Here is a 25764-nt window from a genome sequence, read left to right as displayed (position 1 = left end):
ATGGCACTTGTGTGTCATTCTGTATCTGGTGTTGTGATTTTTTTTTTTTTTTCCATTAAGTGCATCTTCACCAGCATACTGCGGTCAGATAGAAGCAATCACTAACCATACCTGTATGAGTCAGGTACCTATTCAAAATGATATGGAAGTGTTTCTTGAACCTTTCAACTATATCATCATTCTGCTGGTTTGGGTGGCCGATAAGAGTAAGCAGTTATTAACTTATTCTGGTCATTGACTATAATCTCTACCCATATTCACAGCAAAAATCTAGTTCAATTTCATTATAAGATAAACCACTTTCAACAGCAACAAGCACATCACCATGAGCTTAATTCAATCTATCCTTTCTGAACACCATTAGGTCCTTGGTAAGAACTTTAGCTGAACTTATCTCTGACTTTAGTCAGCTTTCAGTGCCTATAACAATTTCTGCTTGATTGCTTTCTGTGACAATTTACAAATATAACACCAGTGTTTCATAGGTCTAACCTCATCCTGTGTTTGACCTACAAGCTTTGAGACTGAACCCCTATTTGTACTTTTCTGAGAGCCTATAACATAAAAAACTGCCCAGTTCACTTCATACAGCCCCCACTACATATGTAGGTGCCTCTGTATGTAATGGGCCCATGATCTATTAAGCAGATTTTCTTCACTATTTGGAACATATCAAGGAATCTGCAGCCTACTTGGTCATACAATTGTTTGAGCCTCTAATTCAGAACCTCCAATTAGCCCTGTAACAAACATCCACACTGAGTCCTGTCAACAATGTTCGCTTTCATTTTGCAGGCAAGACTGGCTATCTTTATCTCTTTAGAAAGCTGCTGGAAACCAGAGAGAATCCCTTCCAGGCCAAAGTAACACACACAATTTGTACTGACATGAACCACTGTCTTCAACTGGCTGTACCCTGTGCTCTTTGTGGCACCTGCAAGGACCTATTCCACATCTGGGATGGCAGCCCTTAACATTCACACACAGAGAACCCACTGGATTTCTTCTCTTCCTCAGCAGCCATGTCCCCAAGAGGCTTCAACACACATCTGACATAGGAGCTCCTAGCTGCCAGTAATGCCACCCTCTGCATGTGCTTGGACCTTAGAGGCTGAGAATTCCTCTGAAACCATGGTTTTAACTGTCTCAGGATCTTCATCAGCCACAGATAGAGCCTGATACCTGTTTGTCAGACAGACTGGGGAGGCCTATTGATTGGTTCCCCAAAAAGCCTTTCGTTGCCTGCGACACCTAAAAACAACCTCTCACTTGGCCACAGGTGTGGTTCAACCACAATGTGGGCAGTAAACAGACACACCACAGCAGTGTACTTATTGGGGAGCACATGGACATCCCTTTGATCCTCACCTCCATTTTCCCACAGTGATGTGATGCCAACTGGCAACAGCCACAAGCTGCATGACTGAACTCAGCAATGTCTGGAGCTGTGAGCAAAGGAATTCCAACTCACCTTACATCAAAACACAGCATTTGCATTTCCTAACCATAATAAAGACTGTGGAAATCTACAGTACAGAAACATGCAATAATTAAAAAAAAAGGTTCAAATGGCTCTGAGCACTATGGGACTTAACTTCTGAGGTCATCAGTCCCCTAGAACTTAGAACTACTTAAACCTAACTAACCTAAGGACATCACACCCATCCATGCCAGAGGCAAGATTCGAATCTGTGACCATAGCGGTCGCATGGTTCCACTGTAGCTCCTAGAACCGCTCGGCCACACCGGCCGGCAATAAATTTAAGATTAAACTACAAAACTACAAATACAAAACTAAATAAGCAACTAACTTCTACTTACAACCTCACAATATTGCACAAATGCTCTACACATCTTGTGGTGCTAGAAAAGAGGTGAGTGGCTTACTGAGCTGTCTACAATGGTCACCAGCTCACTGGCCTGCTCTAAACGAAAGACAGTGACAGTACTGGTGGCATAAATATACACTACACAGCTACTAAAATACAAGACTACACACAATAATAAATAACCATACAAGAAATTTAAGACTAAAGTACAAAAGCACACAGGCAAACCTAAATAAGTAACTCACTTCTACTTGGAAGCTTGTAATGTAACAGACAAACAAGTGATCTACACTCCTGGTGCTGCTTGAACAGAGGTCGGAGCCTGACTTCAGTTCAACTAACTCTTACTCAGAAACAATTAGTAATATAGTTTTAATTACAGTTAAAGGGTTATGAACTTCTTTAAGCTATAGTTTATTTGTTATATTGTCAACATACTTACAAACTGCAGTCAGTGTAATTAATGCAGAAGTGTTGTCTTTGCACTAAAAACAATAAAACTAACATATACACTGCTGAAAAAAAAATTGGTACATCTGGAAAGCTGACATCAATTTTTTTCCAATGATGGCACATGCCATGTGCGGGTAGTAGATGTACTGATAATGGTTTCAACATCATCTGCCAGTAGACGGCATAGTGGTATAGCTACCAGAGCACAATGTGTGTCTGCCCTTTAATAGGGAATGCTCACAGCCAGAAGGCTCAGTGTGGTGTAAACATGTGAAGCAAACAATCAGACAACCCTGCTGCTGGATGCACTTGTGCTTCCTAGAGCCAACTGAAAGAGTTTGAAAGGGGTCAAGTTGTGGCCTTCTGAGTAACAGGATGGTCCTTTCAGAGAATTGCCACACAAGTTGGAAGTGATGCATCAGTTGTGCAACGATGCTGGGATCAGTGGTCCCATGAATATTCTCACACCTGTAGACAAGTTTCTGGACACCCATGCAGCACAGACACCTGCCAGGATCATTATATTGTAAGGGCAGCAGTGGCAGATTGTACAGCTACCATTGTACAGATAAGAGGGCTTGTAAACCAAAATGTGCCAACACAAACTGTTGTGAACCACTTATTAGCAGTGGGACAATGGGCATGCACACCTCTAGCCTGTTTTCCACTCACACCACAATGTTGACCTGCACAGCTCAACTAGTGCCATCAGATGATCTCTTGGAGGATGGTCTGTGGTCTTCATCAATGAAAGTATATTCTGCCTGCATGCAAGTGGTGGTTGTTTCTGCATACGATGTAGACCTGGTGAGCACTGACTCAGAGAGAGCAGTCATCCAAGGCACACTGGTCCCACTCCAGACTTAACTGTCTGGGGTATGAGAAGCTAAAACTCTTCTTCACCTTTGTTGTTTCGGGTGGGGGGGGGGGGGGGGGTGCTAACCAGCACACAAAACCTGCAGAAGGTTGTTAGACCTGTTCTTTTGCCATTCTTGCAACAGGAAGGTGATGTGTTGTTCCAACAGGATAATTAATGCACACTGACACACTGTCTGTAAAACTCAATGTGCTCTGCAAGACATGCAGCAACACCCCTAGACATCATGATCCCCGGACTTGTCTCCAGTTGAGCATGTGTGGGATGTGATGGAACAAGAAGTGACTTGTGTGTCTCATCAACCAATAAGTCTTACAGAACTACATGAACATGATAAGCAGTTATGGCATAACATAACCCAGGACAGTATTCGCCATCTGTAGAATCAACTGGATACCAGCATCAGTGCCTGTATTGCCACCCCCAGAGGTCACACCACGTACTAATATGAGTGTTTTGGCATGGGTAGATACCTGGTACCTCAGAACAACTTGTGCTATTGATCTGGATTTGTAATCATTTCATGTACTCTGTACACACTGCTACAATCTTAAGTCAATTGTAGCCTCGAAGAGGGTGTACTATTATTTTTTTCTGGCTGTGTAAATGATGGTGAGGAGACAAGGTGTAAAATGTGAGATGAATACTTCTAATAGGTACTGTAATTGATATCATATTTACTACCTACTGAAATTACAACTGTGTAAAATTCTTTGCCAACAGGCTTCAGTATGTAGTCAAACGCTTCGACTGTGAATTTAATCATCTCATCATAATCATTATCATCACTATTATTCGTTGCTCAGTTTTGTTCAATTACATACTTCATTAGTACATTGTATAAGGTAAAAATCAGTATGAAAGGGAAAACAATGAAAGCATCTAATCTAGTTTCAAATACATAAGGAAACTTACAGACAACAAAACTTCCCCTGTTATATGGCTACTGTGTGTTACATTTATCATTCATAGAATACGATTTAAGATTACATAAATGCATGAGTCTTCAGTGGAGTGCAGAGGTCTAAAATTATGCCTATTTAATCTCATGAAATTAAAAAAGAAAGTATGCAAAGTAAGAGTTGGTGGTCATATGACTCATATACTGGAAAAAATTAGTGAACTGCAATGTTGAGTTACAGTAAATATATAGCTGATCATGCACTGGTCCACAGGACCACCAGATTCATTTCTCTGACAGTGTTGTTTTGGTAAGATCCAATCATTACTGTGATAGAATATACAGAGAGACCATAGAAATGGAAAAGCACAAAAACAACTTTAAAAGAAAAGAAGAATGACTGAAATTAGACAAGTTGTGGGCCTTAGTGCTAAATAAAACTTTTCCACTGCAAGCACCATAATATAAAGGGTGTTCATTTTAACTGAAGACATTGAAGTATCTCAGGAATTGCACATCAGATGAAAAAAAAAGTTATAATTAAAATTTGTTTGTCTCGGAGGTGGACATGCAATGATACCACACTCGACCCATTATCCCACCCTGTGTGTGGGTGGTGAGGGCACAATTTTGAAATCTTAAACTCCATTTTTATTGCAGATTATGATTCTAGGGCAAATTATACATACTTTTATCTGAAGCTGTAATTGGAGGAATAGAAATGGGTACAAAATTGTAATTTTCAACATGTTACTCAATGGCCCTGGAATATCCTGTGGCATGTGGGACCACACCTCCATGCTGTGAGGGTAAGACAGGCCAGTATTCTACACCTTCCATTTGGAAACTCAATCTGCAGTGATGTATTCCTCTAGTACATCAAACAGGGGACTACTTGATGTGTCACGGTGGCCATGGCTCGTAGCAAATGTTGCTCTACTTTTCCAGTTAGAGTAAGTGTTCAAACATAGTACCACCAATTTCAATACACTTAGTGATCTGCTTTTCAAATGGCCATACACAGAACAGAAGCATATCTGCAGGAATGTCAGCAAAGGCATTTCTGGTGCATTCAACCACGTCTTCATGGCCTGTTGGCAATTTCTGGTAAACCTTATGTTTTAAATATCCCCACAGAAAGAAATTCAGCAAAGTCAGTTAAAATGAACATCCTGTATGTTGGCATGACTCCTCAATCTTAGGCTGCAGTATGATAACATTGCATATTGACTGTTGCATGGATGCATATAAAGAGTTCAGCTTGCTGAGCTTGTTTGAGGCTGTAACTGCCTTCTGAGTCTTTAAAGCCTCTGGTGGTGTCTCCAAAATTAAATGTTAGCCACAAAATTCTCCTTTGGCCCATGACCTGATGCCCATAAAACAAATATCAACAATAACTTTACCACTGAGCCACCAAACCACACATACACTGTGTGAATCTAAAAACAAAATGACTTTAATTAGTATTATCCCACAACTCCCTCATTAATTTTTCTCTCTTGTTAATTTTCACATATGCAAGATGCTGTAGAATTTACATGATTGAGAGCCCTACTTTATTAGAAGAAATTTCTTCTAAACCTGGAGTAAAGCAGCCAGTACAACACTACTTCTAGCCATTCTCTGATTTCTTAAAAATCCTTCCCTCTTAGATGCTGCTTGCTATGATGCTGTGTAGGAAATAGTCTATACTGACAATTTCTCTCTTTGAATCTTCATATCAGACAAAGTCCTTTGGCAAGGAGGAATGTGCTGAAATGGTAACTGATAACATCAAACTGGATCTTGAGCAAGTAATTGTTTCTGCTTGAACAGTGAGATATGGCATAAGATTAGACATTGAATTATTAAGCTTGGCCTACCCCTCCACTTATTCAGCCATTTGTAAAATGTCAGATCAGCTTAAAATGTAGCCTATCATTTGATATAACAATGAATGTCATAACACAGTCATATACTACCATTTACCACGTAAAATCAAGGTAATCTTGCATCTCAAAGGTCATAAGTGTAATGTGATGTTATGTAATAAACAAAATCAATAAGAAACAGTGGAAAAAGTGTTCCTAACTCTGTAATTTGCCTTACAAAATCTTCTGTTCTGCAGAGGCAATGAATATAGCTTCAGGTAAATGTGACGGGAAGGGAATGCAAAATGATTGAGTACAGCAGGAATGACATATCCAGGCTGTGCTGAGACACCTTGGCAACTAGAAAATAATTTGTATTGACAGTAACAGTACCAGCAGAGCAGAGTAAAGTGTTTAGTCAACATTGACCAACTGAGAAGAGGGTTTGCTTGGACATCAGTATTGTCACTACACTCACAATGCTTATGAGTGTTATGCAATAATATAGACAGAAAGAAATCAGACATATTGCTTCAGGGTTGGATTATGTCCAAAATTTTGTTACTTAAGGGGTTCATGTAGTATCCAAATATAATAATGTCTTATTAATGTAAATTTAATATGAATGCTAAATTTTAACTCATTAAGTCAATACTCTCAATATTCATTAGGGTTAATCAGTTCCCAATTCAAAAAAAGAATCTCATTCTAAAAAACAAGCAGATTTTTTTGTTAAAATTTATTTGTTGTCTGATGTTTTTACTGCACTTTAGCATTGTGGAAGGCATTGGAATCATGAAATAATCACTGTATGTGACCACTACTGACAATATTGAAGTAGATAGACAGTGTATATAGGTGCTAAAATCCCAAGTATGACTAAGGTACAACTTGAATGAACCTTCTCATTGTTACTGTATAGTTTACTAATTATAAGTGGGTACTAAGCTGGATTTTAATTTTTGATGTATTTTATCAATTATTTTATTCTAACTTATTAAAAATTGAAAAACTTTCTTGCTATACAATGTTTATAGATGTGGATGCATCCAGATAGGTGACCGTTTGCTGTTTGTGAATGGGAGGATGGTTGACCAAGAACACCTGCCTGCTGAAGCTGTTACCCAGATACTACAGGATGCCTGTGAAGGTTCTCTTCTGTCTCTGCAACTAGAATTTGATGTTGCAGATTCAGTTGTACCATCAAGTGGTGTTTTTTCAATAAAACTGGCAAAGAGAGGCAATGGACTTGGAATTACCATTACAGGTATGATGTATGTCAAGTATTAAGCATAATTGTATATCAAGTCATAAAGACTGTAAAGGAATTGATGATAAATGTTACTCAGTCAGTTAATTAATTATTCATCCACTCATCTTTCTACAGTTATATTAGACTTAAGTCACCTTAATACAACTATAAAGTGTAAAAGTTAACAATAAAACATAATAAAAATTTGAGTTTCCTTGTGCAAGCATCTAATTGTTCACAGATATATTTTCAAAATGATTTATGCATTATGTAAAATACTCTTGAATATAGATACATATTTGTATAATATGATACTAACTACAAGCTGAGTCAGTATTGCAGAAAGTTATACCTCGGGATATGATCCCACAGATACTTCACCCATTTAAAAAAAAAAAAAAAAAAAAAATATATATCTGTTTACTGCTTTTAAAACATTCCTGTATGAATCTTTGTTAAACTAATGAGTATGACAGATTCATAGCACTTTATTATATCATGGGAATACAGATTCTTTGTCTCATGGCATACCTGCCCTGCAATTGACATTTATTTCTCTCTTTCGGGCCAGCCACGGTGCCCAAGGTTCTAGGCACTCCAGTCAGGAACTGCGCGACTGCTATGGTTGCAGGTTCGAATCCTGCCTTGGGCATGGATGTGTGTGATGTCCTTAGGTCAGTTAGGTTTAAGTAGTTCTAAGTTCTAGGGGACTGATGACCGTAAATGTTAAGTCCCATAGTGCTCAGAGCCATTTGAACCATTTCTCTTTTGGTCAACACATATTGTACTGAATTATGGAAATGACAAAATATGTGTGATTCAGTGTTTATTAAGATGTTATTAGCATCTATGAAGTGTATATTATTCAAACTTTCAATGCCGATGAGCCACAGAAAGAGCAAGAAACAAATTTTCAAAGCCAAGACCACTTAATAGTTAAGCCTATGATCTGGTAACTCAGTTAAACCAGACCCTCCCTTGAAACTCATAATTTGTCAACCCATTCCCACTGAATGTTTCTCAAATGCCCATGACCTGTTAACAATGATTAGCAAATAAACTTTTTCATAACATTCACTGCAACAGTTGTGTAATGCACTACACCTTCCGCACAATGGTTTGGAAACAAGTGCACTTACTGAATACTGCAAAAGTGTGCAATTGTTCAGTGAAAATATATTTTTATGTGAAGCTACTATAATCAGTTCATTGACTGGTGCCCATTGGGATTGTTGTGGCATCTCTTGCTTTGTATATGCTGTGACATGACTAGCGTGTTAAATGCTCAAAGATGTAAAAGCTACTCAGAATAAACTGAGTGGAAAATGAATTATTAAATAAAATGTAATAATCATTAGATTATTCATTAGATCCTTTTTGTACTCATGCATAGTGACTTTAAATCATCTCTTGTTTCTGTAGTTGAAGGAGATGCCATGACAAATAAAAATAAAGTTTGACAAAGGGGGGGGGGGGCTCTCTGAGCACTATGGGACTTAACATCTGTGGTCATCAGTCCCCTAGAACTTAGAACTACTTAAACCTAACTAACCTAAGGACATCACACATATCCATGCCCGAGGCAGGATTCGAACCTGCGACCGTAGCGTCGCGCGGTTTCGGACTTTCGGACTGAGCGCCTTAACCGCGAGACCACAGCGGCTGGCTCTATAGTTTAACCCTCTCATGCAAGTAAATGAGGGGTTTCCACTTTAACTTTTATTCATTCTCCTGTACTGCATTTGGGGTGTTCTACTGAGGACTGAAATATAAAAACTGATACATCAAATCAGAAAGAAATGGGATGTTTGAAGAATGTATGAAGAAACATCAGTTTGCCAATAGATATTCAGGAATCAATCCTTATTTTGTGAAGTAGATGCCAATAGTAGATCATTTATTGTTCCTTTTTGGAAAAAAATTGTGGATGACATGTCTTTAGACTTAAACAGCTAGTGTACTTTTGTTACAAGACAATCAAAAGAGAAATCCACTTCCAAGTTTCCACATTACAGATGAATTTTTTTTAGGAAATATGGAAACAAACAAGTAATGCTAGTAACGTCATATAATGAAATCGATAGACATTGCTGCAAATATGTTTTACTATTTCTGGCAACCACAGTGATTATGGTACAGAATTCACACATATAGATACAGAAATTTTAGTCATTTGACATTCTGTTTCATTCAGAAATGTTTAGATTTTTTAATGGATAGAACATCAGCATATTATTAATATTCTGCACTTCTGTAGCAATAAAATTACTGCACTATCAGTTTTATCCTAATGATTATTCTATTATATTTAAAGTAAGGGAAGGGAAACCACTCACCTACAGTGGATCAATGCTTGGAGCACTCTAACACATAACAGAAAAATGTGTGTCATTGTCAGTGACAATGGATTTCAGCAGTCCTTCAATACAGAAGACCTCTGACAGAGCCTGAATGGTATTGGTTGAAGATATCAATATCCTCTGGATCGCAGATGGAAATTTGAAGAGGGCATAGATGAGGACAAGGCAGTAGCTTCTGAGAAATAGTCCTGCAAAATCAATATGCAGACATGACCAAGGTTCTGATGCTCACGGCCATGGAAAATATTGTAGAGGCAGAGTTAACTGATACTTCTGACATAAGTGGGATTTAGCCAGTATCATTTCAATGTTTTTCCCAGTATTTTTCTATTACCAGTGCTCTTTGCATACTTGCATCTATACACATACTCCACATATTTCAACTTGATGCAGATTCCAAACCATCAAACATTACTAAACAATGGGTCACACTAATATCCTATATGTGGTCTCCTTCCCAGATAAACCACACTTTCCTACAATTCTCGCAATGAATCAATGTCAACCATTCACCTTACCTACTACAGTCTCTACATGCTCATTCCACTTCGTATTGCTTTACAATGTTATGCCTATATATTTAATTGATTCACTGTGTCAAACACCACACTACTAATTATGTACTCAAACATTACGGGTTTGTTTTTCCTATGCTATTGTATTAACTTAAATTTTTCTACATTTAGAGCCAGCTGTCATTCATTGCACTCACTAAAAATTTTGTCTAAGTTATCTTATATCCTTCTACTGACACTCAATGACACCACCCTTTCCACACACTACAACATCGGCAGCAAACAACTGTGGACTGCTGATTACCCTGTCCACTGCATCATCTGTGTATATAGAAAATAGCAGCCATTCTGTCACACATCCCTGGGGCACTCCTGATACCCTTGTCTCTGATGGACACTAGCCGTCAGGGTCAGCATATTAAGTTCTGTTACTTGAGAAGTCTTCAAGCCACACCCATACCTGGGAATCTATTCTGTATGCTTGTGCCTTTGTTAACTCTCATGTGAGAAAAGGTCAATCCGAGTTTTGCATGAGCAATGCTTTCTAAAATTGTGCTCATTTGTGAAAAGAGGCTTTTCCCTCTTAAGAAAATTTATTATATTCAAACTGAGACTAGTTTCAAGAATTCTACAGCAAACTGATGTTAAAGATATTGGTCTGTTCTTTTACCTTTCTTCTATACAGGCACCGTCTGCACTATTTTCCACTCACTTGGGACTTCACACTGAGTGAGAGATCTTTCAGGGGCCAATGCTGTAGAGTACTCTTTGTAAAACCAATTTGGGATTCCATCAGTGCCTGGTGATGTATTTGCTGTCAACTCTGTGTGATGGTCAAACAGTGGTATGTTTGTATGATACCCCTGTGTGAACAATTTCTTAAATACAAAAATTAAAACTTTGGCTTTAGTTTTGCTATCTTCTACTGCCACACCAGATTGATCAATGAGTGACTAGATAGAAGCCCTAGACACACTTAGCAATTTTATGTAGGACCAGAATTTTCTTGAGTTGTCAGCAAGATCTGCTGCTAAGGTATGACAATGATAGGTGTTGTAAACTTCACACATCATCTTTCTACAGACTCAAGAATTTCTATTAACTTTTGCCTATCATCATTTGCCTGTTCTCGTTTGAACTGAGAGTGCACACGATTTCGACATGGGCACCACCTCATGTCCCAGCAGCCATCTCTTCCCCTCTCCTTCTCTCAGGAGAGACTGGTCTTGCACCTGATTCAGAGATCACTGAAAAACTTGGAGCTGCAGCCGCACCACCTTACGGTGTGCCAGAATGTTGAAGTCATGACAGTAGGCTGTGAAGCAGATATAGATACGAGCCAGCATGGCTCAGTCACCTCCAACTAATATTGCAAGATCTGGTTATTTCTGCGCTACTGACCATGGACTTTCTCTCAATGACCTTAAAACCATCATAGGGGACTCACATCGTTGATAAAAACAGCCAACAATTAACTTGATTTAACCTAGACCTGTTATATGTGGCCAGATAACTCCACTATCACACTCAAATTCAATCTCAGTAGAGACAATATTCTGACATAGAAGAAGGTTTATTCAGCACTTGCACATACAAGAGTGTGGAGCAAACTGCCTACAGCTAGAACACATACAGTATATATACAGCTACAGAACATTCTTGACATTTGTAGATACTTCTAGAATATACTCGAACCGAATATAGAAATTAAAATTGTACAGTCCAGGTGAGTTTTGCACTCATGACCCTTCATGTATCAGTTTAGAATCATAACCACTACACCACGATGCTACTCGGCTTCTTCTCTAACATTGCTCCCTCCTTAAGAGAACAGCGTCTCGGAGTTACTCATCTTAGTCCAAGAATGAGTCATTGGTCTTGCATACTCTGACTCCTGATGACTGATTCTCTCCCTGGTGGTGATCTTCTTAAAATTTCTTTTCCTGCTGTGCTCATTGTCACCTTTCGGCTTGTTGCCTGTCACTGGAGCTTTGAATTTACCATGGGTTGCAGGATCCTTATAAGGCTTCATTCGAAGTACGTGGACCATATCTCTGATCTCCTGTCAACTTGTGTTGGGGTTGAAATTATCAACTTCATAAGTAACATCAGACAACTGTCTTACAACCTTATAAGGTCCAAAGTAGCGCCTGAGGAGTTTCTCAGAGAGACCAACCTTCCGAACAGGAGTGAAGATCCAGACGAGGTCACCAGTCTGGTAGACAATAGGGCGGTGGCTGGCGTCATACCTTCAGCAATCGTTTTCTTGAGCCTGTAGCATGCAGAGTTGAGCTAACTGCCAAGCTTCCTCAGCCCTGGTTAACACCTGACCAATGTAGTCATCGTCCACGTCATCAGGATGTAACAGAAACACAGTGTCCATCGTCGTAGTCACCTCACACCCGTGCACTGGGAAAAATGGCATAAATCCTGTGGTGTCTTGTTTGGTGGTATTGCAGGCAAACATTACGAAAGGTAGCACTTCATCCCAGTTGCTCTGCTCAACATTGATAGCACGTCAGCTAACGCCTTATTTAGGCGTTCAGTAAGCCCGTTAGTTTGCAGATGGCACGCAGTACTCATATGATGAGTAATGTTGCACCGATGGTTTATCTCTGTCACAAGATTTGATTGAAAAACTTTCCCTTGATATGTAATTAATGACCTTGGGGCACTGTGTTTTAATAATTGTCTGGCACGATAAATTTTGCTACCTTGAATGCTTCGGCTGTTTTGCTGGCTTTTGTAAAGGCATAGCATGTCAGAAAATCAGTGCAAATAATAATCCATCTATTGCCACTAACAGACATTGGAAATCATCCAAGGAGGTCAATTCCAACATGCTGGAAAGGTGTTTCGGCTGGTGGAGGTGGTATGAGTCAGTCAGGTGGTCTCTGAGGAACTGTCTTTGTCTCCTCTGGCATACTTGACAGTGCTACACATAGTGACAGACACTCCTAAATAAACCTGGCCAGAAAAATCTCTTACAGGTCCTATCATATGTCTTAATAAATCCTAAATGTTTAGCCTCAGGTGTGTCATGGAATTTCTGTAGAACATCTAAGCACATGTGTTCAGGAATCACTGGTAGCCACCTCTTTCCAAATGGATCAAAGTTTTTTCTTTCAAAGTAATCCATTAACTACCTTAAATTGTCCTTTCTCATCCTCTGACCAATTTAAGGCAAGCATATTTGAGATCCCTTGGTGTCCTTCTTCTGCTCAGCAGAGAGATCCTGGAGTGCAGCGAGACAGTCACTATCTTCATCAAAGTCGTGATGGTCTTGCACAGGATTTCTTGAGAGACAGTCAGCATCTTGGTGTTTTCTTCCACTTTTGTACACTATGGTAATGTCATACTCTTGAAGTCATAGGGCCCACCTGGTGAGTCATCCTGTTGGATCATTAAGACCCATCAACCAACGAAGTGAATGATGGTCTGTAACAACAGTGAATGGCCTTCCGCAGAGATACTATCGAAATTTGCACATAACCCAGATCGCAGCAGGACATTCTCTTTCTGTAGTTGAGCAGTTTCTCTTGGCTTTTGTAAGTGTCCTAGAAGCACAGGCTATAACCTTCCATTCTCCATCCAAAATTTGCATCAGAACAGCACTGATCTCAAACCCACAGGCATCTGTGTGTATTTCTGTAGGTGCTCTCTCATACAGACCAAGTACAGGGTCAGTTGTCAGAGGTTTTTGCAGCACATCAAAAGAATCTTGTTGAGCACTACCCCAGATAAATTTAGCATTGGCTTTTAACAATTCTTGGAGTAGCCTGGCTTTGATACATAAGTATTTGATTATATGACAGTAATAAGAACATAATAGAGAAGGCATTGATTGTGGCTTGCCACTAATATACTTTACATGCAACCAGAATCTCTTTGGATTTTATGCCAGGTTTCAAAACAAAGTTTCATTGTGGAAACTACTGTAAGCATCTCACATTGAAGTCTGTTCTAAATTTTGAGTTCCTGTGAAAGAACAGCAATCTTAGGGATTTAGCATTCATTTAAATTTGGCATGCTTTTTTTGTTGTTTCTGCAATAGTGTTCTGGCTTGTTTTGTGTACCAAAGGGGATCAGCTCCATTGCTTGTTAATTTATTTGGTGTACATCTCTCAGTTGCTGTTGATACTATTTCATCGAATTTAGGCCACATCTGGTCTTTACTTACATTGTTAATTTGGAAGGAGTGGATATTTTCTCTGAGGAACACATTAAGCAAATTTTTATCTGCTGTTTTAATTAGATATATTTTTCATTTATTTTGTCGGAAGAATCGTATAAGATTCCCTTGAAAACCATACATGTCCTATCTTTATCCATGCTGGGACAACTGGAAGGTGTTTTGAATGCCGAAGGGTTTCCTACACCATATTAAGAATGGTAACGTGTTGTGATTTTGATGTTTCCATTTTTTGTCAAACTCCTGTATGTTGTGAGATGTTTGTCATCAATCAAACACTGTTTTGAGTTGTTAAATGTGCATTGGCATTCACAGTTCCAGTTCCATGTAGTGTCTTTACATAACAATGTGTCCATTGTACATAACAATGTGTCCAGTGGTTCACTGGTGGATGATGCATGAGGGAGAAACTTCCTATAATAATTTATTTATCCTAATACTGCACTGAATTGCTTGAAGTCCTTTGGAACCAGAAAGTTTTTAATTTGGTGGCATGTTGCAGCATAGGCTTAACACCCTGTGCAGACAATATGTATCCCAAGCATTGCACGTCATACTGAAAGGAGATCCACTTACTTTGTGGCATATAAAATTTTGAAAACAGATTCCAAATTCTGTAAGACTTCCTGTGGTGTTTTGTCTGAGACAATTCTGTCCTCAAGGTACTACATAGCATTCTGAGAGTCCTGAATTAATTGTTCTAAATACTGCTTGAACAAACTCTGTGCACTGGTTAAGCCAAAGAGTAACCTTTTGTAAAGGTAGAGATCAAATGGAGTATTTGGCACCATAAATCTCTGTGTGTCTTCATCCAAAGGGATTTGCAAGTATGCTTCTTTAATATTCAGCTCAGTGAAGTACACAACACCAGCTAATTTTGACATCAGTTCTTCTGGCTTGGGAATTGGATATGAGTCAATGACTGAGAATTAACCAATGCTTTGAAATCTCCGCAAGTGCATAGTGAGAATTCAGTTTCTGTACAACTAGAATCAGCATCACTCACTGGCTACTGGTTATGTCTTCTACATCCTCATTCTGTAAGAACCTCCTGATATTGTTGCAACAGCTGATTTCACTTTCCATTCAGAATTTCAGTTTATATTTGATTTACTCCCTCATGAATCATGAAGAACAAAACACTGAAAACATTCAGTCCTAGTAAACTTGTTGCTTTACTTGAATTTGCTACTATGAACACAGCCTGTACCATAAATTGTTTCTAAGAAATATCTCTTGCAAATGGTCCTTTCACTGGACACTTCAGATTGCTGTAACAGAACAGTTAACATTCAAAATCTGTCAGCTCCAACAAACCTAATTTTCAGTATGCCAGTAGATTAATGATTGAAACTGACAACCCTATGTCAATTTGAAACTTGATTGCCACTTTATTAACTTGAAGAGTTACAGAGACAGACTTATTATTGACAATAATGATGGCATTTACATGACACTTCATCAGTGAAAGTTTTTGAGTACCTCTGGTTGAAACTGAGAAGATGCCAGGGAAGTGGTTGTGTTTATGTGGTGGCAGCATATCATAGTATTGTACCTGTTGAGCTGGTACCCAACACAAGTTATCTGGGAAGATAAGAATGAAGTGTAGGAGTAAACCAATTAGGCAATAAGATTATTTGAAAGTTTCATTTTAAGGCTGATTATTTTGGAAAGTATCTTCTTTGAATTACATATAAGTAAGATTTACATGGCTGTTAAACTCTTCTTGATATCTCCAATTTTCCTAATAAATGTGTTTCCTTTTATTTATCCATGGCGTATGATACTTTTAAAACTGAAATTTTGATTTTACATGTTTTGTTCTTTATTAAAAATAGTAGTTCATTGTAATGTTAAGAACACATGTCATATACTTAAATGATTTAAATTACTTTCATTTTTAATTTTAACAGTTTACTTAAATCATAAATTGAATAGTAAAAGTTTATACTATTAAATAATGAAACTGCTCTAAAATGCCAAGTTTATGGGATAGTTAGCACAAAATTTTCCCTGACCACAGGTTCACCATAGGAGTGTACACATCCTAAATGTGGCCGTGCAATCAAGAGATTTAATATTGTATGCTATGACCTGTAGAATGACAGATTTATTGCTGATAACAATATCCTCCTGAGTATTCTTCGTCTGAAGATCCATAGACAGGCCAGCTTACTTGCGGAAAATTTCTGCACAAATATGCCACTGTAATTAAACCATTTAATAGAGCTGCATGTCATCAGGAAACATAATGGCTGTAGATCATATGGTTTAGCTGTTTGTGTTGTTGAGACACATAAGCAATCCAGCTTCATGGATCCACAATTCATGGAGGGACTAGTCTCTTATTGCATTATATTCTAGGAAAATTCTTCATTGAAGAAGAAGTGTTTGTTTCCCAGAAATGTGTAATAAGGATTATGTGTGTTCTCCCCTCTAGAATCTCTGTTGACCATGACAGGATTAATTGGGCATACAACACCAAGTGCTTGAATGAAGAAAGTTTCTTTTTAAACAGTTTGGCATACTGGCAATAGCCTCATAGTGATTTCCTTTCCTTATGAAGTTTGTTGTCAACAATCAGTCACAGGTCAAAAACGACAGTAATATTTATAAATAGGATACCAGAAGAAGAAATAACTTACAGTATCCATCAGTCAGCCTTAGTGCAGCACAGAAAGGCCAAGATATTCAGCCATAAAAGTCTTTGTTTGATTTCTTTCTCAGTGGTTTATTTATTTATTCCTTACATCATTGGAAGAATCTAATAGATAATAAAATTGACTTCAAACAGAAACTGACATATTGACTGTTTCACAACTCTGTCTGCTTCATAGAATTGTTAATGACTGTGTAACATTATAATGAATGATTGTGGTGTGTGTGTGTGTGTGTGTGTGTGTGTGTGTGTGTGTGTGTGTGTGTGTGTGTGTGTGTGTGTGTGTGTGTGTGCGTGAGAGAGAGAGAGAGAGAGAGAGAGAGAGAGAGAGAGAGAGAGAGAGAGAGAAATTGTATGCATGGTCAGAGCTGTGCTTACATCATCACATGAAAAAAAAAAAAAAAAAACAGTAACTTAAGATTACTGTAAGACAATCACACAAATAGTCAATATATTTATATATTTTTAATGGGGGACTGTCTTATAATTGGAAACTAACTGACATGTTTCACAATATAATGAGACATACCAAAAGACAATCATGTAAATAGTCAACATGTTTATATATTTTTACTGAGGGAGTGTCTTATAATTGGAAACTGACATATTTTAGAACATAATGAGACATTCCAATTATGATCCATGGAACATGCAAATTGCTAATGTATTGACTAACACAAGCAAATAAAGTCTAATTTTACATATGTTGTACTCAGTCATATGAAGTAAAAAATGTAAAAAAAAAATTTTAAAAAAAATAAAGGAAAACTGTATGAAGAAATCTGACAAACAGAAAGTGTATTGGTTGACACCTCCTCATAAAATAGTCTTAACATGGGAATAGGGAAGCAGACAAGCAGAACTATTAGGCCACAGGGATATGAGTGTACTGAAATTTCTGTTACAGTGACATGATCTTGAAGGCATGGAAGCCTTTGTCAGCTACAATATTTTAATATCTAACTTTAATATGTCTCACTGTTAATATTTTATAATGGTTTCTACTATCTAGCATTAAGTCTCCTTGCAGAAAAATAAGTACTCTATTTGTTTAAAAGTATATACACAATCTTCATGTAATCATACTGTTCTTTTGCAGCTTCAAAAAATCGCCTCCCGGGAGATTCTTTACTCATATCTGATATTCGAAGAGGTTCAGTTGCACACAGGACAGGCACGTTACAGCCTGGTGATCATCTTCTGGCAATAGATGGTGTTTCTTTGGAGCATTATACACTAGAGGAAACACAAAACATACTAAAAAATTCAGCTGACATAGTAACTTTACGTATCAAGAAATCTGACTGTGTAAAAGGTAATTAAAAAGAGTCACATACCTTATTACACTGATCATAGCAAAACTGAAGAAGGAAATGCCTACTTATAGTGGTGGAGCCTTGTTTCTAATTACTGATAACTATCTACACTTGTATAGTTTAGTGAGTGGAATGAACAATTCATCCACAAGTTTCATTTATTAAGGAAATAACAATGCTCTTCAAACAAGAAGTACATGTTTTTAGTTATAGAGGTTTCCTTTTGACATGTTTCCTTTCTGAAATTATGGACTGATTTGGTTTTCCTACAAGACCTCCTCTTTCTCTCAATGTGACATCATTATCATATGTCTGATATTTCCTCAAGACTATTACTCTACATTTTCTGGCCAGTTACAGATAACATTGGCAGAAGCATTATATCTTGTTACTATGAAGCATATAAATTCTTACAGGTAAAATTGGATTTTTGTTTACTACAAAATATTAATAGCAACATCTTGCTTGAAGAGAAGGGCAGAATTTAAATAACAACTTTGAATAACTGCATTATATTCATAATTTATTTCCAGTCATGATCATGAAGTGGTTCACTAGTCTTGTGTCAGTCTCATAAATATTGAAAGAATATTAAAAATAATCTCTCAATCACCCTTCACAGTTTTAGTAAGCAGCTGGACACTGTAAATTACTGGAAGCCTTCTAATGTTCAACATCTCATAAAAATGCATTTAACTCCATGGTAAGATATTAATCACATCTTTAAATATGGTGCTGAGTCATTGACAGGCACACAAAAAAGAACAAAAACTTTGATAGCTTTCAGACAAGTCCTTTATTGTGCTAGAGTACACACACAATCACTGAGAAGCTGATCAGGCCTTTGCTTTAGTAACAGATATATTGTGAAGACTATAGATTTTCTTTAATTTTCACATTCATTATCTAATGTGCTCATGTATGGAACAAATTAGACTACCTGTACATGCTTTTTTCTGGACTAATACAGAGGTTTATTAAGACAGAACATACTCTGTGTGTTGCCGTTGTTGTTGTCTTCATTCTAAAGACTGGTTTGTTGCAGTTCTCCATTCTAGTCTTTCCTGTGAAAGCATCTTCTCCCTTCATAGCTATTGCAACCTACATCCACTTAAACTTCCTTATTAGAGTCAAGCCTTGGTTTTTCACTATGAATCTTACTCCCCCGCCCCAACTCATTTTACTCTATTACAAAATAGACAATTCCATGAAGCCTCAGGGTGTGTCCTGTTTGACAGCCAATGATCCCCACAGTGCAAATGCACATGAAGCTTGAACTCTTACAGGAAATAGTGAAATGCTGTGGTAATGAGGTTCATGAGGAGGGGCACTACATCAGTAGTGTGTAGTATAAGTTGAGAATTTGGGTCTGAGGGGAGGTATGCTTGACCAGACCACACAGTTGGGTGACCACAGTGTCCAGATGACATAGTGGTCAGTGCATCTGCCTGATAAACAAGAGTCCCATGTTCAAATCCCAGTATGGCACAAATTTTCAACTTTACCCATTGATATAAATCAATGCCCTCTGGCAGCTGACATCCTTAATTCCTTCGTGTCTTGATTCATAGTGGCTGCAGGATCAAAATGGTGTCAGTTCTTTCAGATGTGTCTGAAACAACAGACACAGAATATATATGATTATTCCTCTAGTAAGTGGAGAAGATTCAGCAAAATCTTCCTAAAACACATTTGATGCCCAAAGTGATTTATACAGCAATGACAATGATGATGTTTCCCCCAACAGAGGCTGAAGTTAGGAAGACAGTACAATAATTAAAAAATAAGAAGTCATCAGGCATGTATAAGATTTCTGTCTCTGTTCTGGAGGTGTGCATAGATTAGCATACAACCACCATTAGCAAACATAATTGATGAATGTTTTAGCTAAGATGTTTTCCCAGAATACCTAAAGAATCCACAAGTGGTGCCCTTGCTAAAAAACTCACATGAGCAAATATAACCTCTTTAACGAAGCATAGTTTGCTTTCACAAGTTGTAAAAGTACAATGTTGGCAATTGCAGAATTCACAGAGGTGGTACTTGAAGCTCTTGATAAGGATAATTGTGTTAAAAGCATTTTCTTAGACTTGTACAAGGCTTTTGACTCTGTTGGCCATAAAATACTATTGAGCAAGATATAACTGCTAAGTATAAGATGAATAGCAAATTATTGATTTCAATCTCACTTCAAAAGCAGGGCGCAAAAAGTGGAAATTGGTCACATGTCTGCTAATGATAAATTTTTAGTAAAACAACTATCAGTCAAGAAATATATAAACATAGGTGTTCTGCAGGGTAGTGTATAGGGTCCAGTTATGTTCTTTAATGTCCCGGGTGATCAAAAAGTCAGTATAAATTGGAAAACTGAATAAATCATGGAATAATTTGGATAGAGAGGTACAAATTGACCACAAGCTTGGAATGGGGTTTAATTAGAACCAAAAAAATACAAAAGTTCAAAAAAGTCCAACAGATGGCACTTCATCTGATCAGAATAAAAATAATTGGCATAACAAAGGAAAATAAAGCAAAGATGATGTTCTTTACAGGAAATGCCCAATATGTCCACCATCATTCCTCAACAATAGCTGTAGTCGAGGAATAATGCTGTGAACAGCACTGTAAAGCATGTCCGGAGTTATGGTGAGGCATTGGAGTCGGATGTTGCCTTTCATCATCGCTAGAGATGTCGGTCAACCATGATACACTTGCAACTTCAGATAACCCCAAAGCCAATAATTGCATGGACTGAGGTCTGGGGACCTGGGAGGCTAAGCATGACGAAAGTGGCAGCTGAGCAAATGATCATCACCAAACGGTGCATGCAAGAGATCTTCCACACATTTAGCAATATGGAGCGGAGCGTCATCCTGCATAAACATCGTACGTTCCAGCGGTTGTTTATCAGCCAGGCTGGGGATGATGCGATTCTGTAATATATTGGCGCACCGCTCACCCATCATGGTAGCAGTTACAAAACCAGAATCACACATTTCCTCGAAGAAAAAAGGCCCGATAATGGTAGATGTGGTAAATCCAACCCATACCGTGACCTTCTCATCATGCAATGGAGTTTCCATGACAGTTCTAAGATTTTCAGTAGCCCAAATTCTGCAGTTGTGGGTGTTGACAGACCCTCAGAGCATGAAATGAGCTTCGTCGGTCCACAACATGTTACTCAACCAATCGTCATCTCCCATCATCTTTTGAAATGTCCACATTGCAAATGCCCTCCGCTTCACTAAATCGCCAGGTAACAGTTCATGGTGCTGATGGATTTTGTATGGATAGCATCGGAGGGTACGCCTCAGTGCCAACCAAACAGTAGTGTATGGAATGCTGGTGCGACGTGCGACTGCATGAGCACTGACTTCGCCATGCATAGATGAACCCACTACAGTCTACATTTCTTTCTGAACTATCTCAGCAGCATTATGCCTTGTGCTTGGTCGGCCACTACGGGGTCTATCGTCTAAACAACCTGTGGCTTCAAACTTCGAAATCATTCTCGCCATAGCTGCATTTGTCAATGGACGTTTACCCATTCAAATCCACCTGCTATGGCGTTAGGATCATAATACTGAACTAGCACATTACCCATTCTGATAATACAGCTTCACTAAAAGCACCTTTTCAGGTAACGTCAACATGCTGTGAGTGCTGGTGCATCAGATTCTCTCTCTCATTACAGCTTCTTTTATACACGATTGTCACGTGCAGTCACTGACTTTTTGCTGTCCAGCACCATCTGTCGGACATTTTGTGAACTTTTTTTGTTCTAATAAAACCCCATGCCATTCCAAGCATGTGTGTCAATTTTTGCCTCTCTATGTACATTATTCCGTGATTTATTAAGTTTTCAAATTTATACTGACTTTTTGATCACGCGCTATGTAGATGACTTTCCAGACAGTGTGAGATGTGAAGAAAAAGTTTTCTTTGCTGATTGCAGTGACATCATGGTCACTGATAAAACATCAGAATTCCTCATAGAGAGAAAAAATGAGAACATGAAGATGTTTACAATTGGGCAGAATGTAATAAATTAATGTTGAAAGTTGTCTTCAATTCATTTGTGTCTAGAGAAATAATCATTTACAGAATTTGTTATTCCTGAGGACATTCTATTATTCTGTCCCCATCTTTGATTTGTATGTTGCTTTGCTTTAGTCTACCTTTTCTGGTTTCTTAGTTTTTAACCTCCCATATCACTTTCTTTTTATTTTCTACATTAGTTGTTAATTTGTCACTGGATGATTTTTGCCACAGATAGTGCCCTCCTGCATATTTATTATACCTGTGGTAGTACTCAAGGAACTGTGAATTAGTGCAGCATTTTTGCAAATAACTGATAAATTTAAGTTTCTGTGAGGACTCCCTAATACATGCAGTTTTCCATCTCTTTTTCCTAGTTGCAGCAGTAGAAATGGCTACTTTTGGTCAAAAATTAATTTAAACAATGTGCAAAATTTAGACAGCTTATAATCTAAATTACTTTCCATACACACTCCATCCCAGGTTTTATTTCCCAATGTCCTAGAAAAAATATGTATCTTGTGATGTGAGAAAATTCTTTAGCAAAGCCTGCAGTTTTGCACATTTCACTGAGACAGTCCTTAGCTTTATTATTTCATAGTAATAATCCAAAATGCCAAGATCTCCTATAAGTACTGTACAATTTCTGCTGTCAGTGTTCATAAGTACATTGTCTAAAATTGAAGTTGAACTTTTTGGAACACTCACAGTAGTGTTTATCATTCCTGCCATGCCGGAAGTGCTCAAATGCTTTGGAAGTTATTACTAATTTCACCCTCAACATCTGCGATAACAGTCTATCTCCACATATTATTATGCTTGATTTACGGGCTGAGACCATTTCCAGGACTTCAGTTAATTTGTTGACGAAAGTGTCAAGATTACCCCTAAGTGAACTGTAAACACACAGAATGTTAGGTTTCTTATTGGCATCTAGATTTGTTAGTTCAGTGAATGACAGTTCAAAATGTTTATCTACACTAATTGAGGTCAAATCTTCTCTATCTTTAAAATGTATGCCACTTTTGATATAGATACAAGGTCCCCCACCCTTTAAGGTTGACCTACAGTAGCAACTTGTGTATTCGTATGATGATAGCACTACATGCTGAAATTCATCATCTTTGCACCAGTGCTCTGTAATGCATAGTACCATGCTGCTCAAAAGCTGTAATTAAGCTTCAAGCTGGACTATGTTATTTTTAATGGATTGCACATTTTGATCCATAATAGATAATTCTGGGAACATTTCTGCAGTGCTTACACACACCAGTGTGGCACATTCTCTTTCCCACATACACAGTGCAGAAGTCTCATAGCTGGTTGAGATCCTTTAGAGAGGAGAGTCTGTTGTTAGGGTTTGTCCTAAAAAATCCCCAATTCTCCTACCCATGAAGTTGGGTATTTAACCATGTGTGTCTCCACATACACCCACTATACTCTCACTAATCAACTCCGCCACCCTCCCTTTCCCAAACCTCTTGAGATGCAGATCATGCTTAGTGCAACTGCAGCTCCCGATACTCCACACTGGTTTGTGCCCAGCCAGTAGTCATCAGGACCATTCCCAGCTCAGCATTGACACACCTTACAGCACTGCCAAGATGAGGCCAATCATGCTGCTCAAACAGCTCTACCATGCTCATGTTGGTGGACGTAAACTCTCAATAATCTGATCCAGCCCAGCACTGAACTTGAAACACTGGTGGCCTCATACTCCTCCCATAACTTCTACTGTAATAGAGGGCCTGCATTTCTACCATGATTGCAACGTAATAGCAGTGCCCTCTTCTTCCCAACATTAGTGCTACTCATAATTTTCCTAATTGGGGACAGAATCTACTGCACATATCCTGCTCCTATGTCATCTTGAGGTTCCTCTCCCCTCAACTCTGGCAGCTGAAACCTGTTGCTGGTGGCTGCAACAAAACTATCAGACTGTGCCCTCCTACTAGTAGCCAGTTTCCAACCACCCCTTTCATCACTACCCTCCCTCGTCATCACCAGCTCTTTCATAGTTTGGTCAAAGTGTGCTTGAAGGGCGCAGATCTTCAATTCCTGCTCCTCTATTAACTTATTCCTGCTACAAATTTTGCAGTTCCAGGAGAGGACCTCAGCGGTCTACCCCAAGTCCTCCTCATTACATTACCCCTCCCCCCTCCCCCTAGTGAAACAATTTACTACAGTTTCAAAATGCACATCACTACTCACTTTCCTACAACAGCTCCTACAGAGTCCACTCATGGTCAAAGAATATCTATAGTGACGAGAAAAGCTTAAATATGGAAAACTAAAGGAAATATTATGAAATGTATTAGATTTATTGCACTACAAAAGGAATGTAAACTCTGCTAAAGTTTTAAGTTCATTACTACCACAAGTTCAGAAATGTCAGATTAAGGTTATTTTAAGAGGTCAAGTGAATGTAAACAAATGTTTCTTAGAAGTCACACTTCATAGCAATTTCAACCATCTCACTATTGCCAAAGTCTAACATGAAGATACCAAGACTTAAGACAGGAATAAAAGACACTGGTACAGCTATTCACAATAAGAGGTGTTTATAAAATACGCATACATGTACACAGTTTGTTACAAGTGTTAAGTTCAGTATGTTGGTTGGTTTGTGGGATTGAAGGGACCAGACTGCTATGGTCATCAGTCCCTAAGTTCAGTATGTAAACAGAAGTCAGGCCAGTACAATGTCTATCAAAAATTCACTGTACAGGCAAGCCCACAATATAATACACATTAAATGTACTGCAAATGATATTCAAAATGTAAAAATAGACATAAAAGAACAAAAATGTAATCAAAATATGCAATCAAAACTTTTCATTTTGATGAGCAGTATAATCACACTTGTCATTCAGTTTCCATCTTAAATTTATATTACATGTTGATCATTATCTGATTAAATGTATCTCCTTTTTTAGAAACGTTTATTTTGCTATTGTTAGTCTGGCTTTTCTGTCCCCCCTACTTCTGCCTCAGTCAGTTGCCAATGATACAAGTATAGCTATCATACCAAACAGACAAGAATTAACTGGTGAAATTGTAAACGATGTTTTTCAGAAAATTGTTCTCTGCAAATGGGCTCTTATTAAACATTGACAAAACACAGTATATACAGTTCCACACAGTAGATGGAATGACACCATTAATACATATAGACTTTGATCAGATATCGGTAGCTAAGATAGAATATTCAAAATTTCTAGGTGTATGCATTGATGAGGGGTTGAACTGTAAAAAACACACTGAAGATCTGCTGAAACATTTGAGTTCAGCTACTTATACTATTAGGGTCATTGCAAATTTTGGCAATATACATCTCAGTAAATTAGCTTACCACACCTATTTTCATTCTCTGCTTTTGTATGGCATCATTTTCTGGCATCACTCATTGAGTAAAAGAGTGTTCATTGCATAAAAGTGTGTAATCAGAATAATTGCTGGAGCTCATCCCAGAGCATCCTGCAGACCTGTAGACACTTATTTAAAGAGCTAAAGATCTTCACT

At 38.1% G+C, this 25764-nt stretch overlaps 1 protein-coding gene across 1 annotated transcript in view; it reads left to right on the top strand.

Moving 5' to 3' along the window:
- Positions 1-25764, top strand: part of LOC126299089 (glutamate receptor-interacting protein 1) — a 538481-nt gene that overhangs the window by 387814 nt on the left and 124903 nt on the right. Inside the window, exons 9-10 of the mRNA XM_049990762.1 lie at positions 6948-7177; positions 17988-18203. Coding sequence (XP_049846719.1) covers positions 6948-7177; positions 17988-18203 — 446 coding nt within the window. The remainder of the gene's footprint in view (positions 1-6947; positions 7178-17987; positions 18204-25764) is intronic.

Source organism: Schistocerca gregaria, chromosome X (genome assembly GCF_023897955.1).
Source record: "Schistocerca gregaria isolate iqSchGreg1 chromosome X, iqSchGreg1.2, whole genome shotgun sequence".
NCBI classification, from domain to species: domain Eukaryota; kingdom Metazoa; phylum Arthropoda; class Insecta; order Orthoptera; family Acrididae; genus Schistocerca; species Schistocerca gregaria.
Note: the sequence above shows the minus strand (reverse complement) of the source record. Positions and strands in the feature narration are given on the sequence as shown.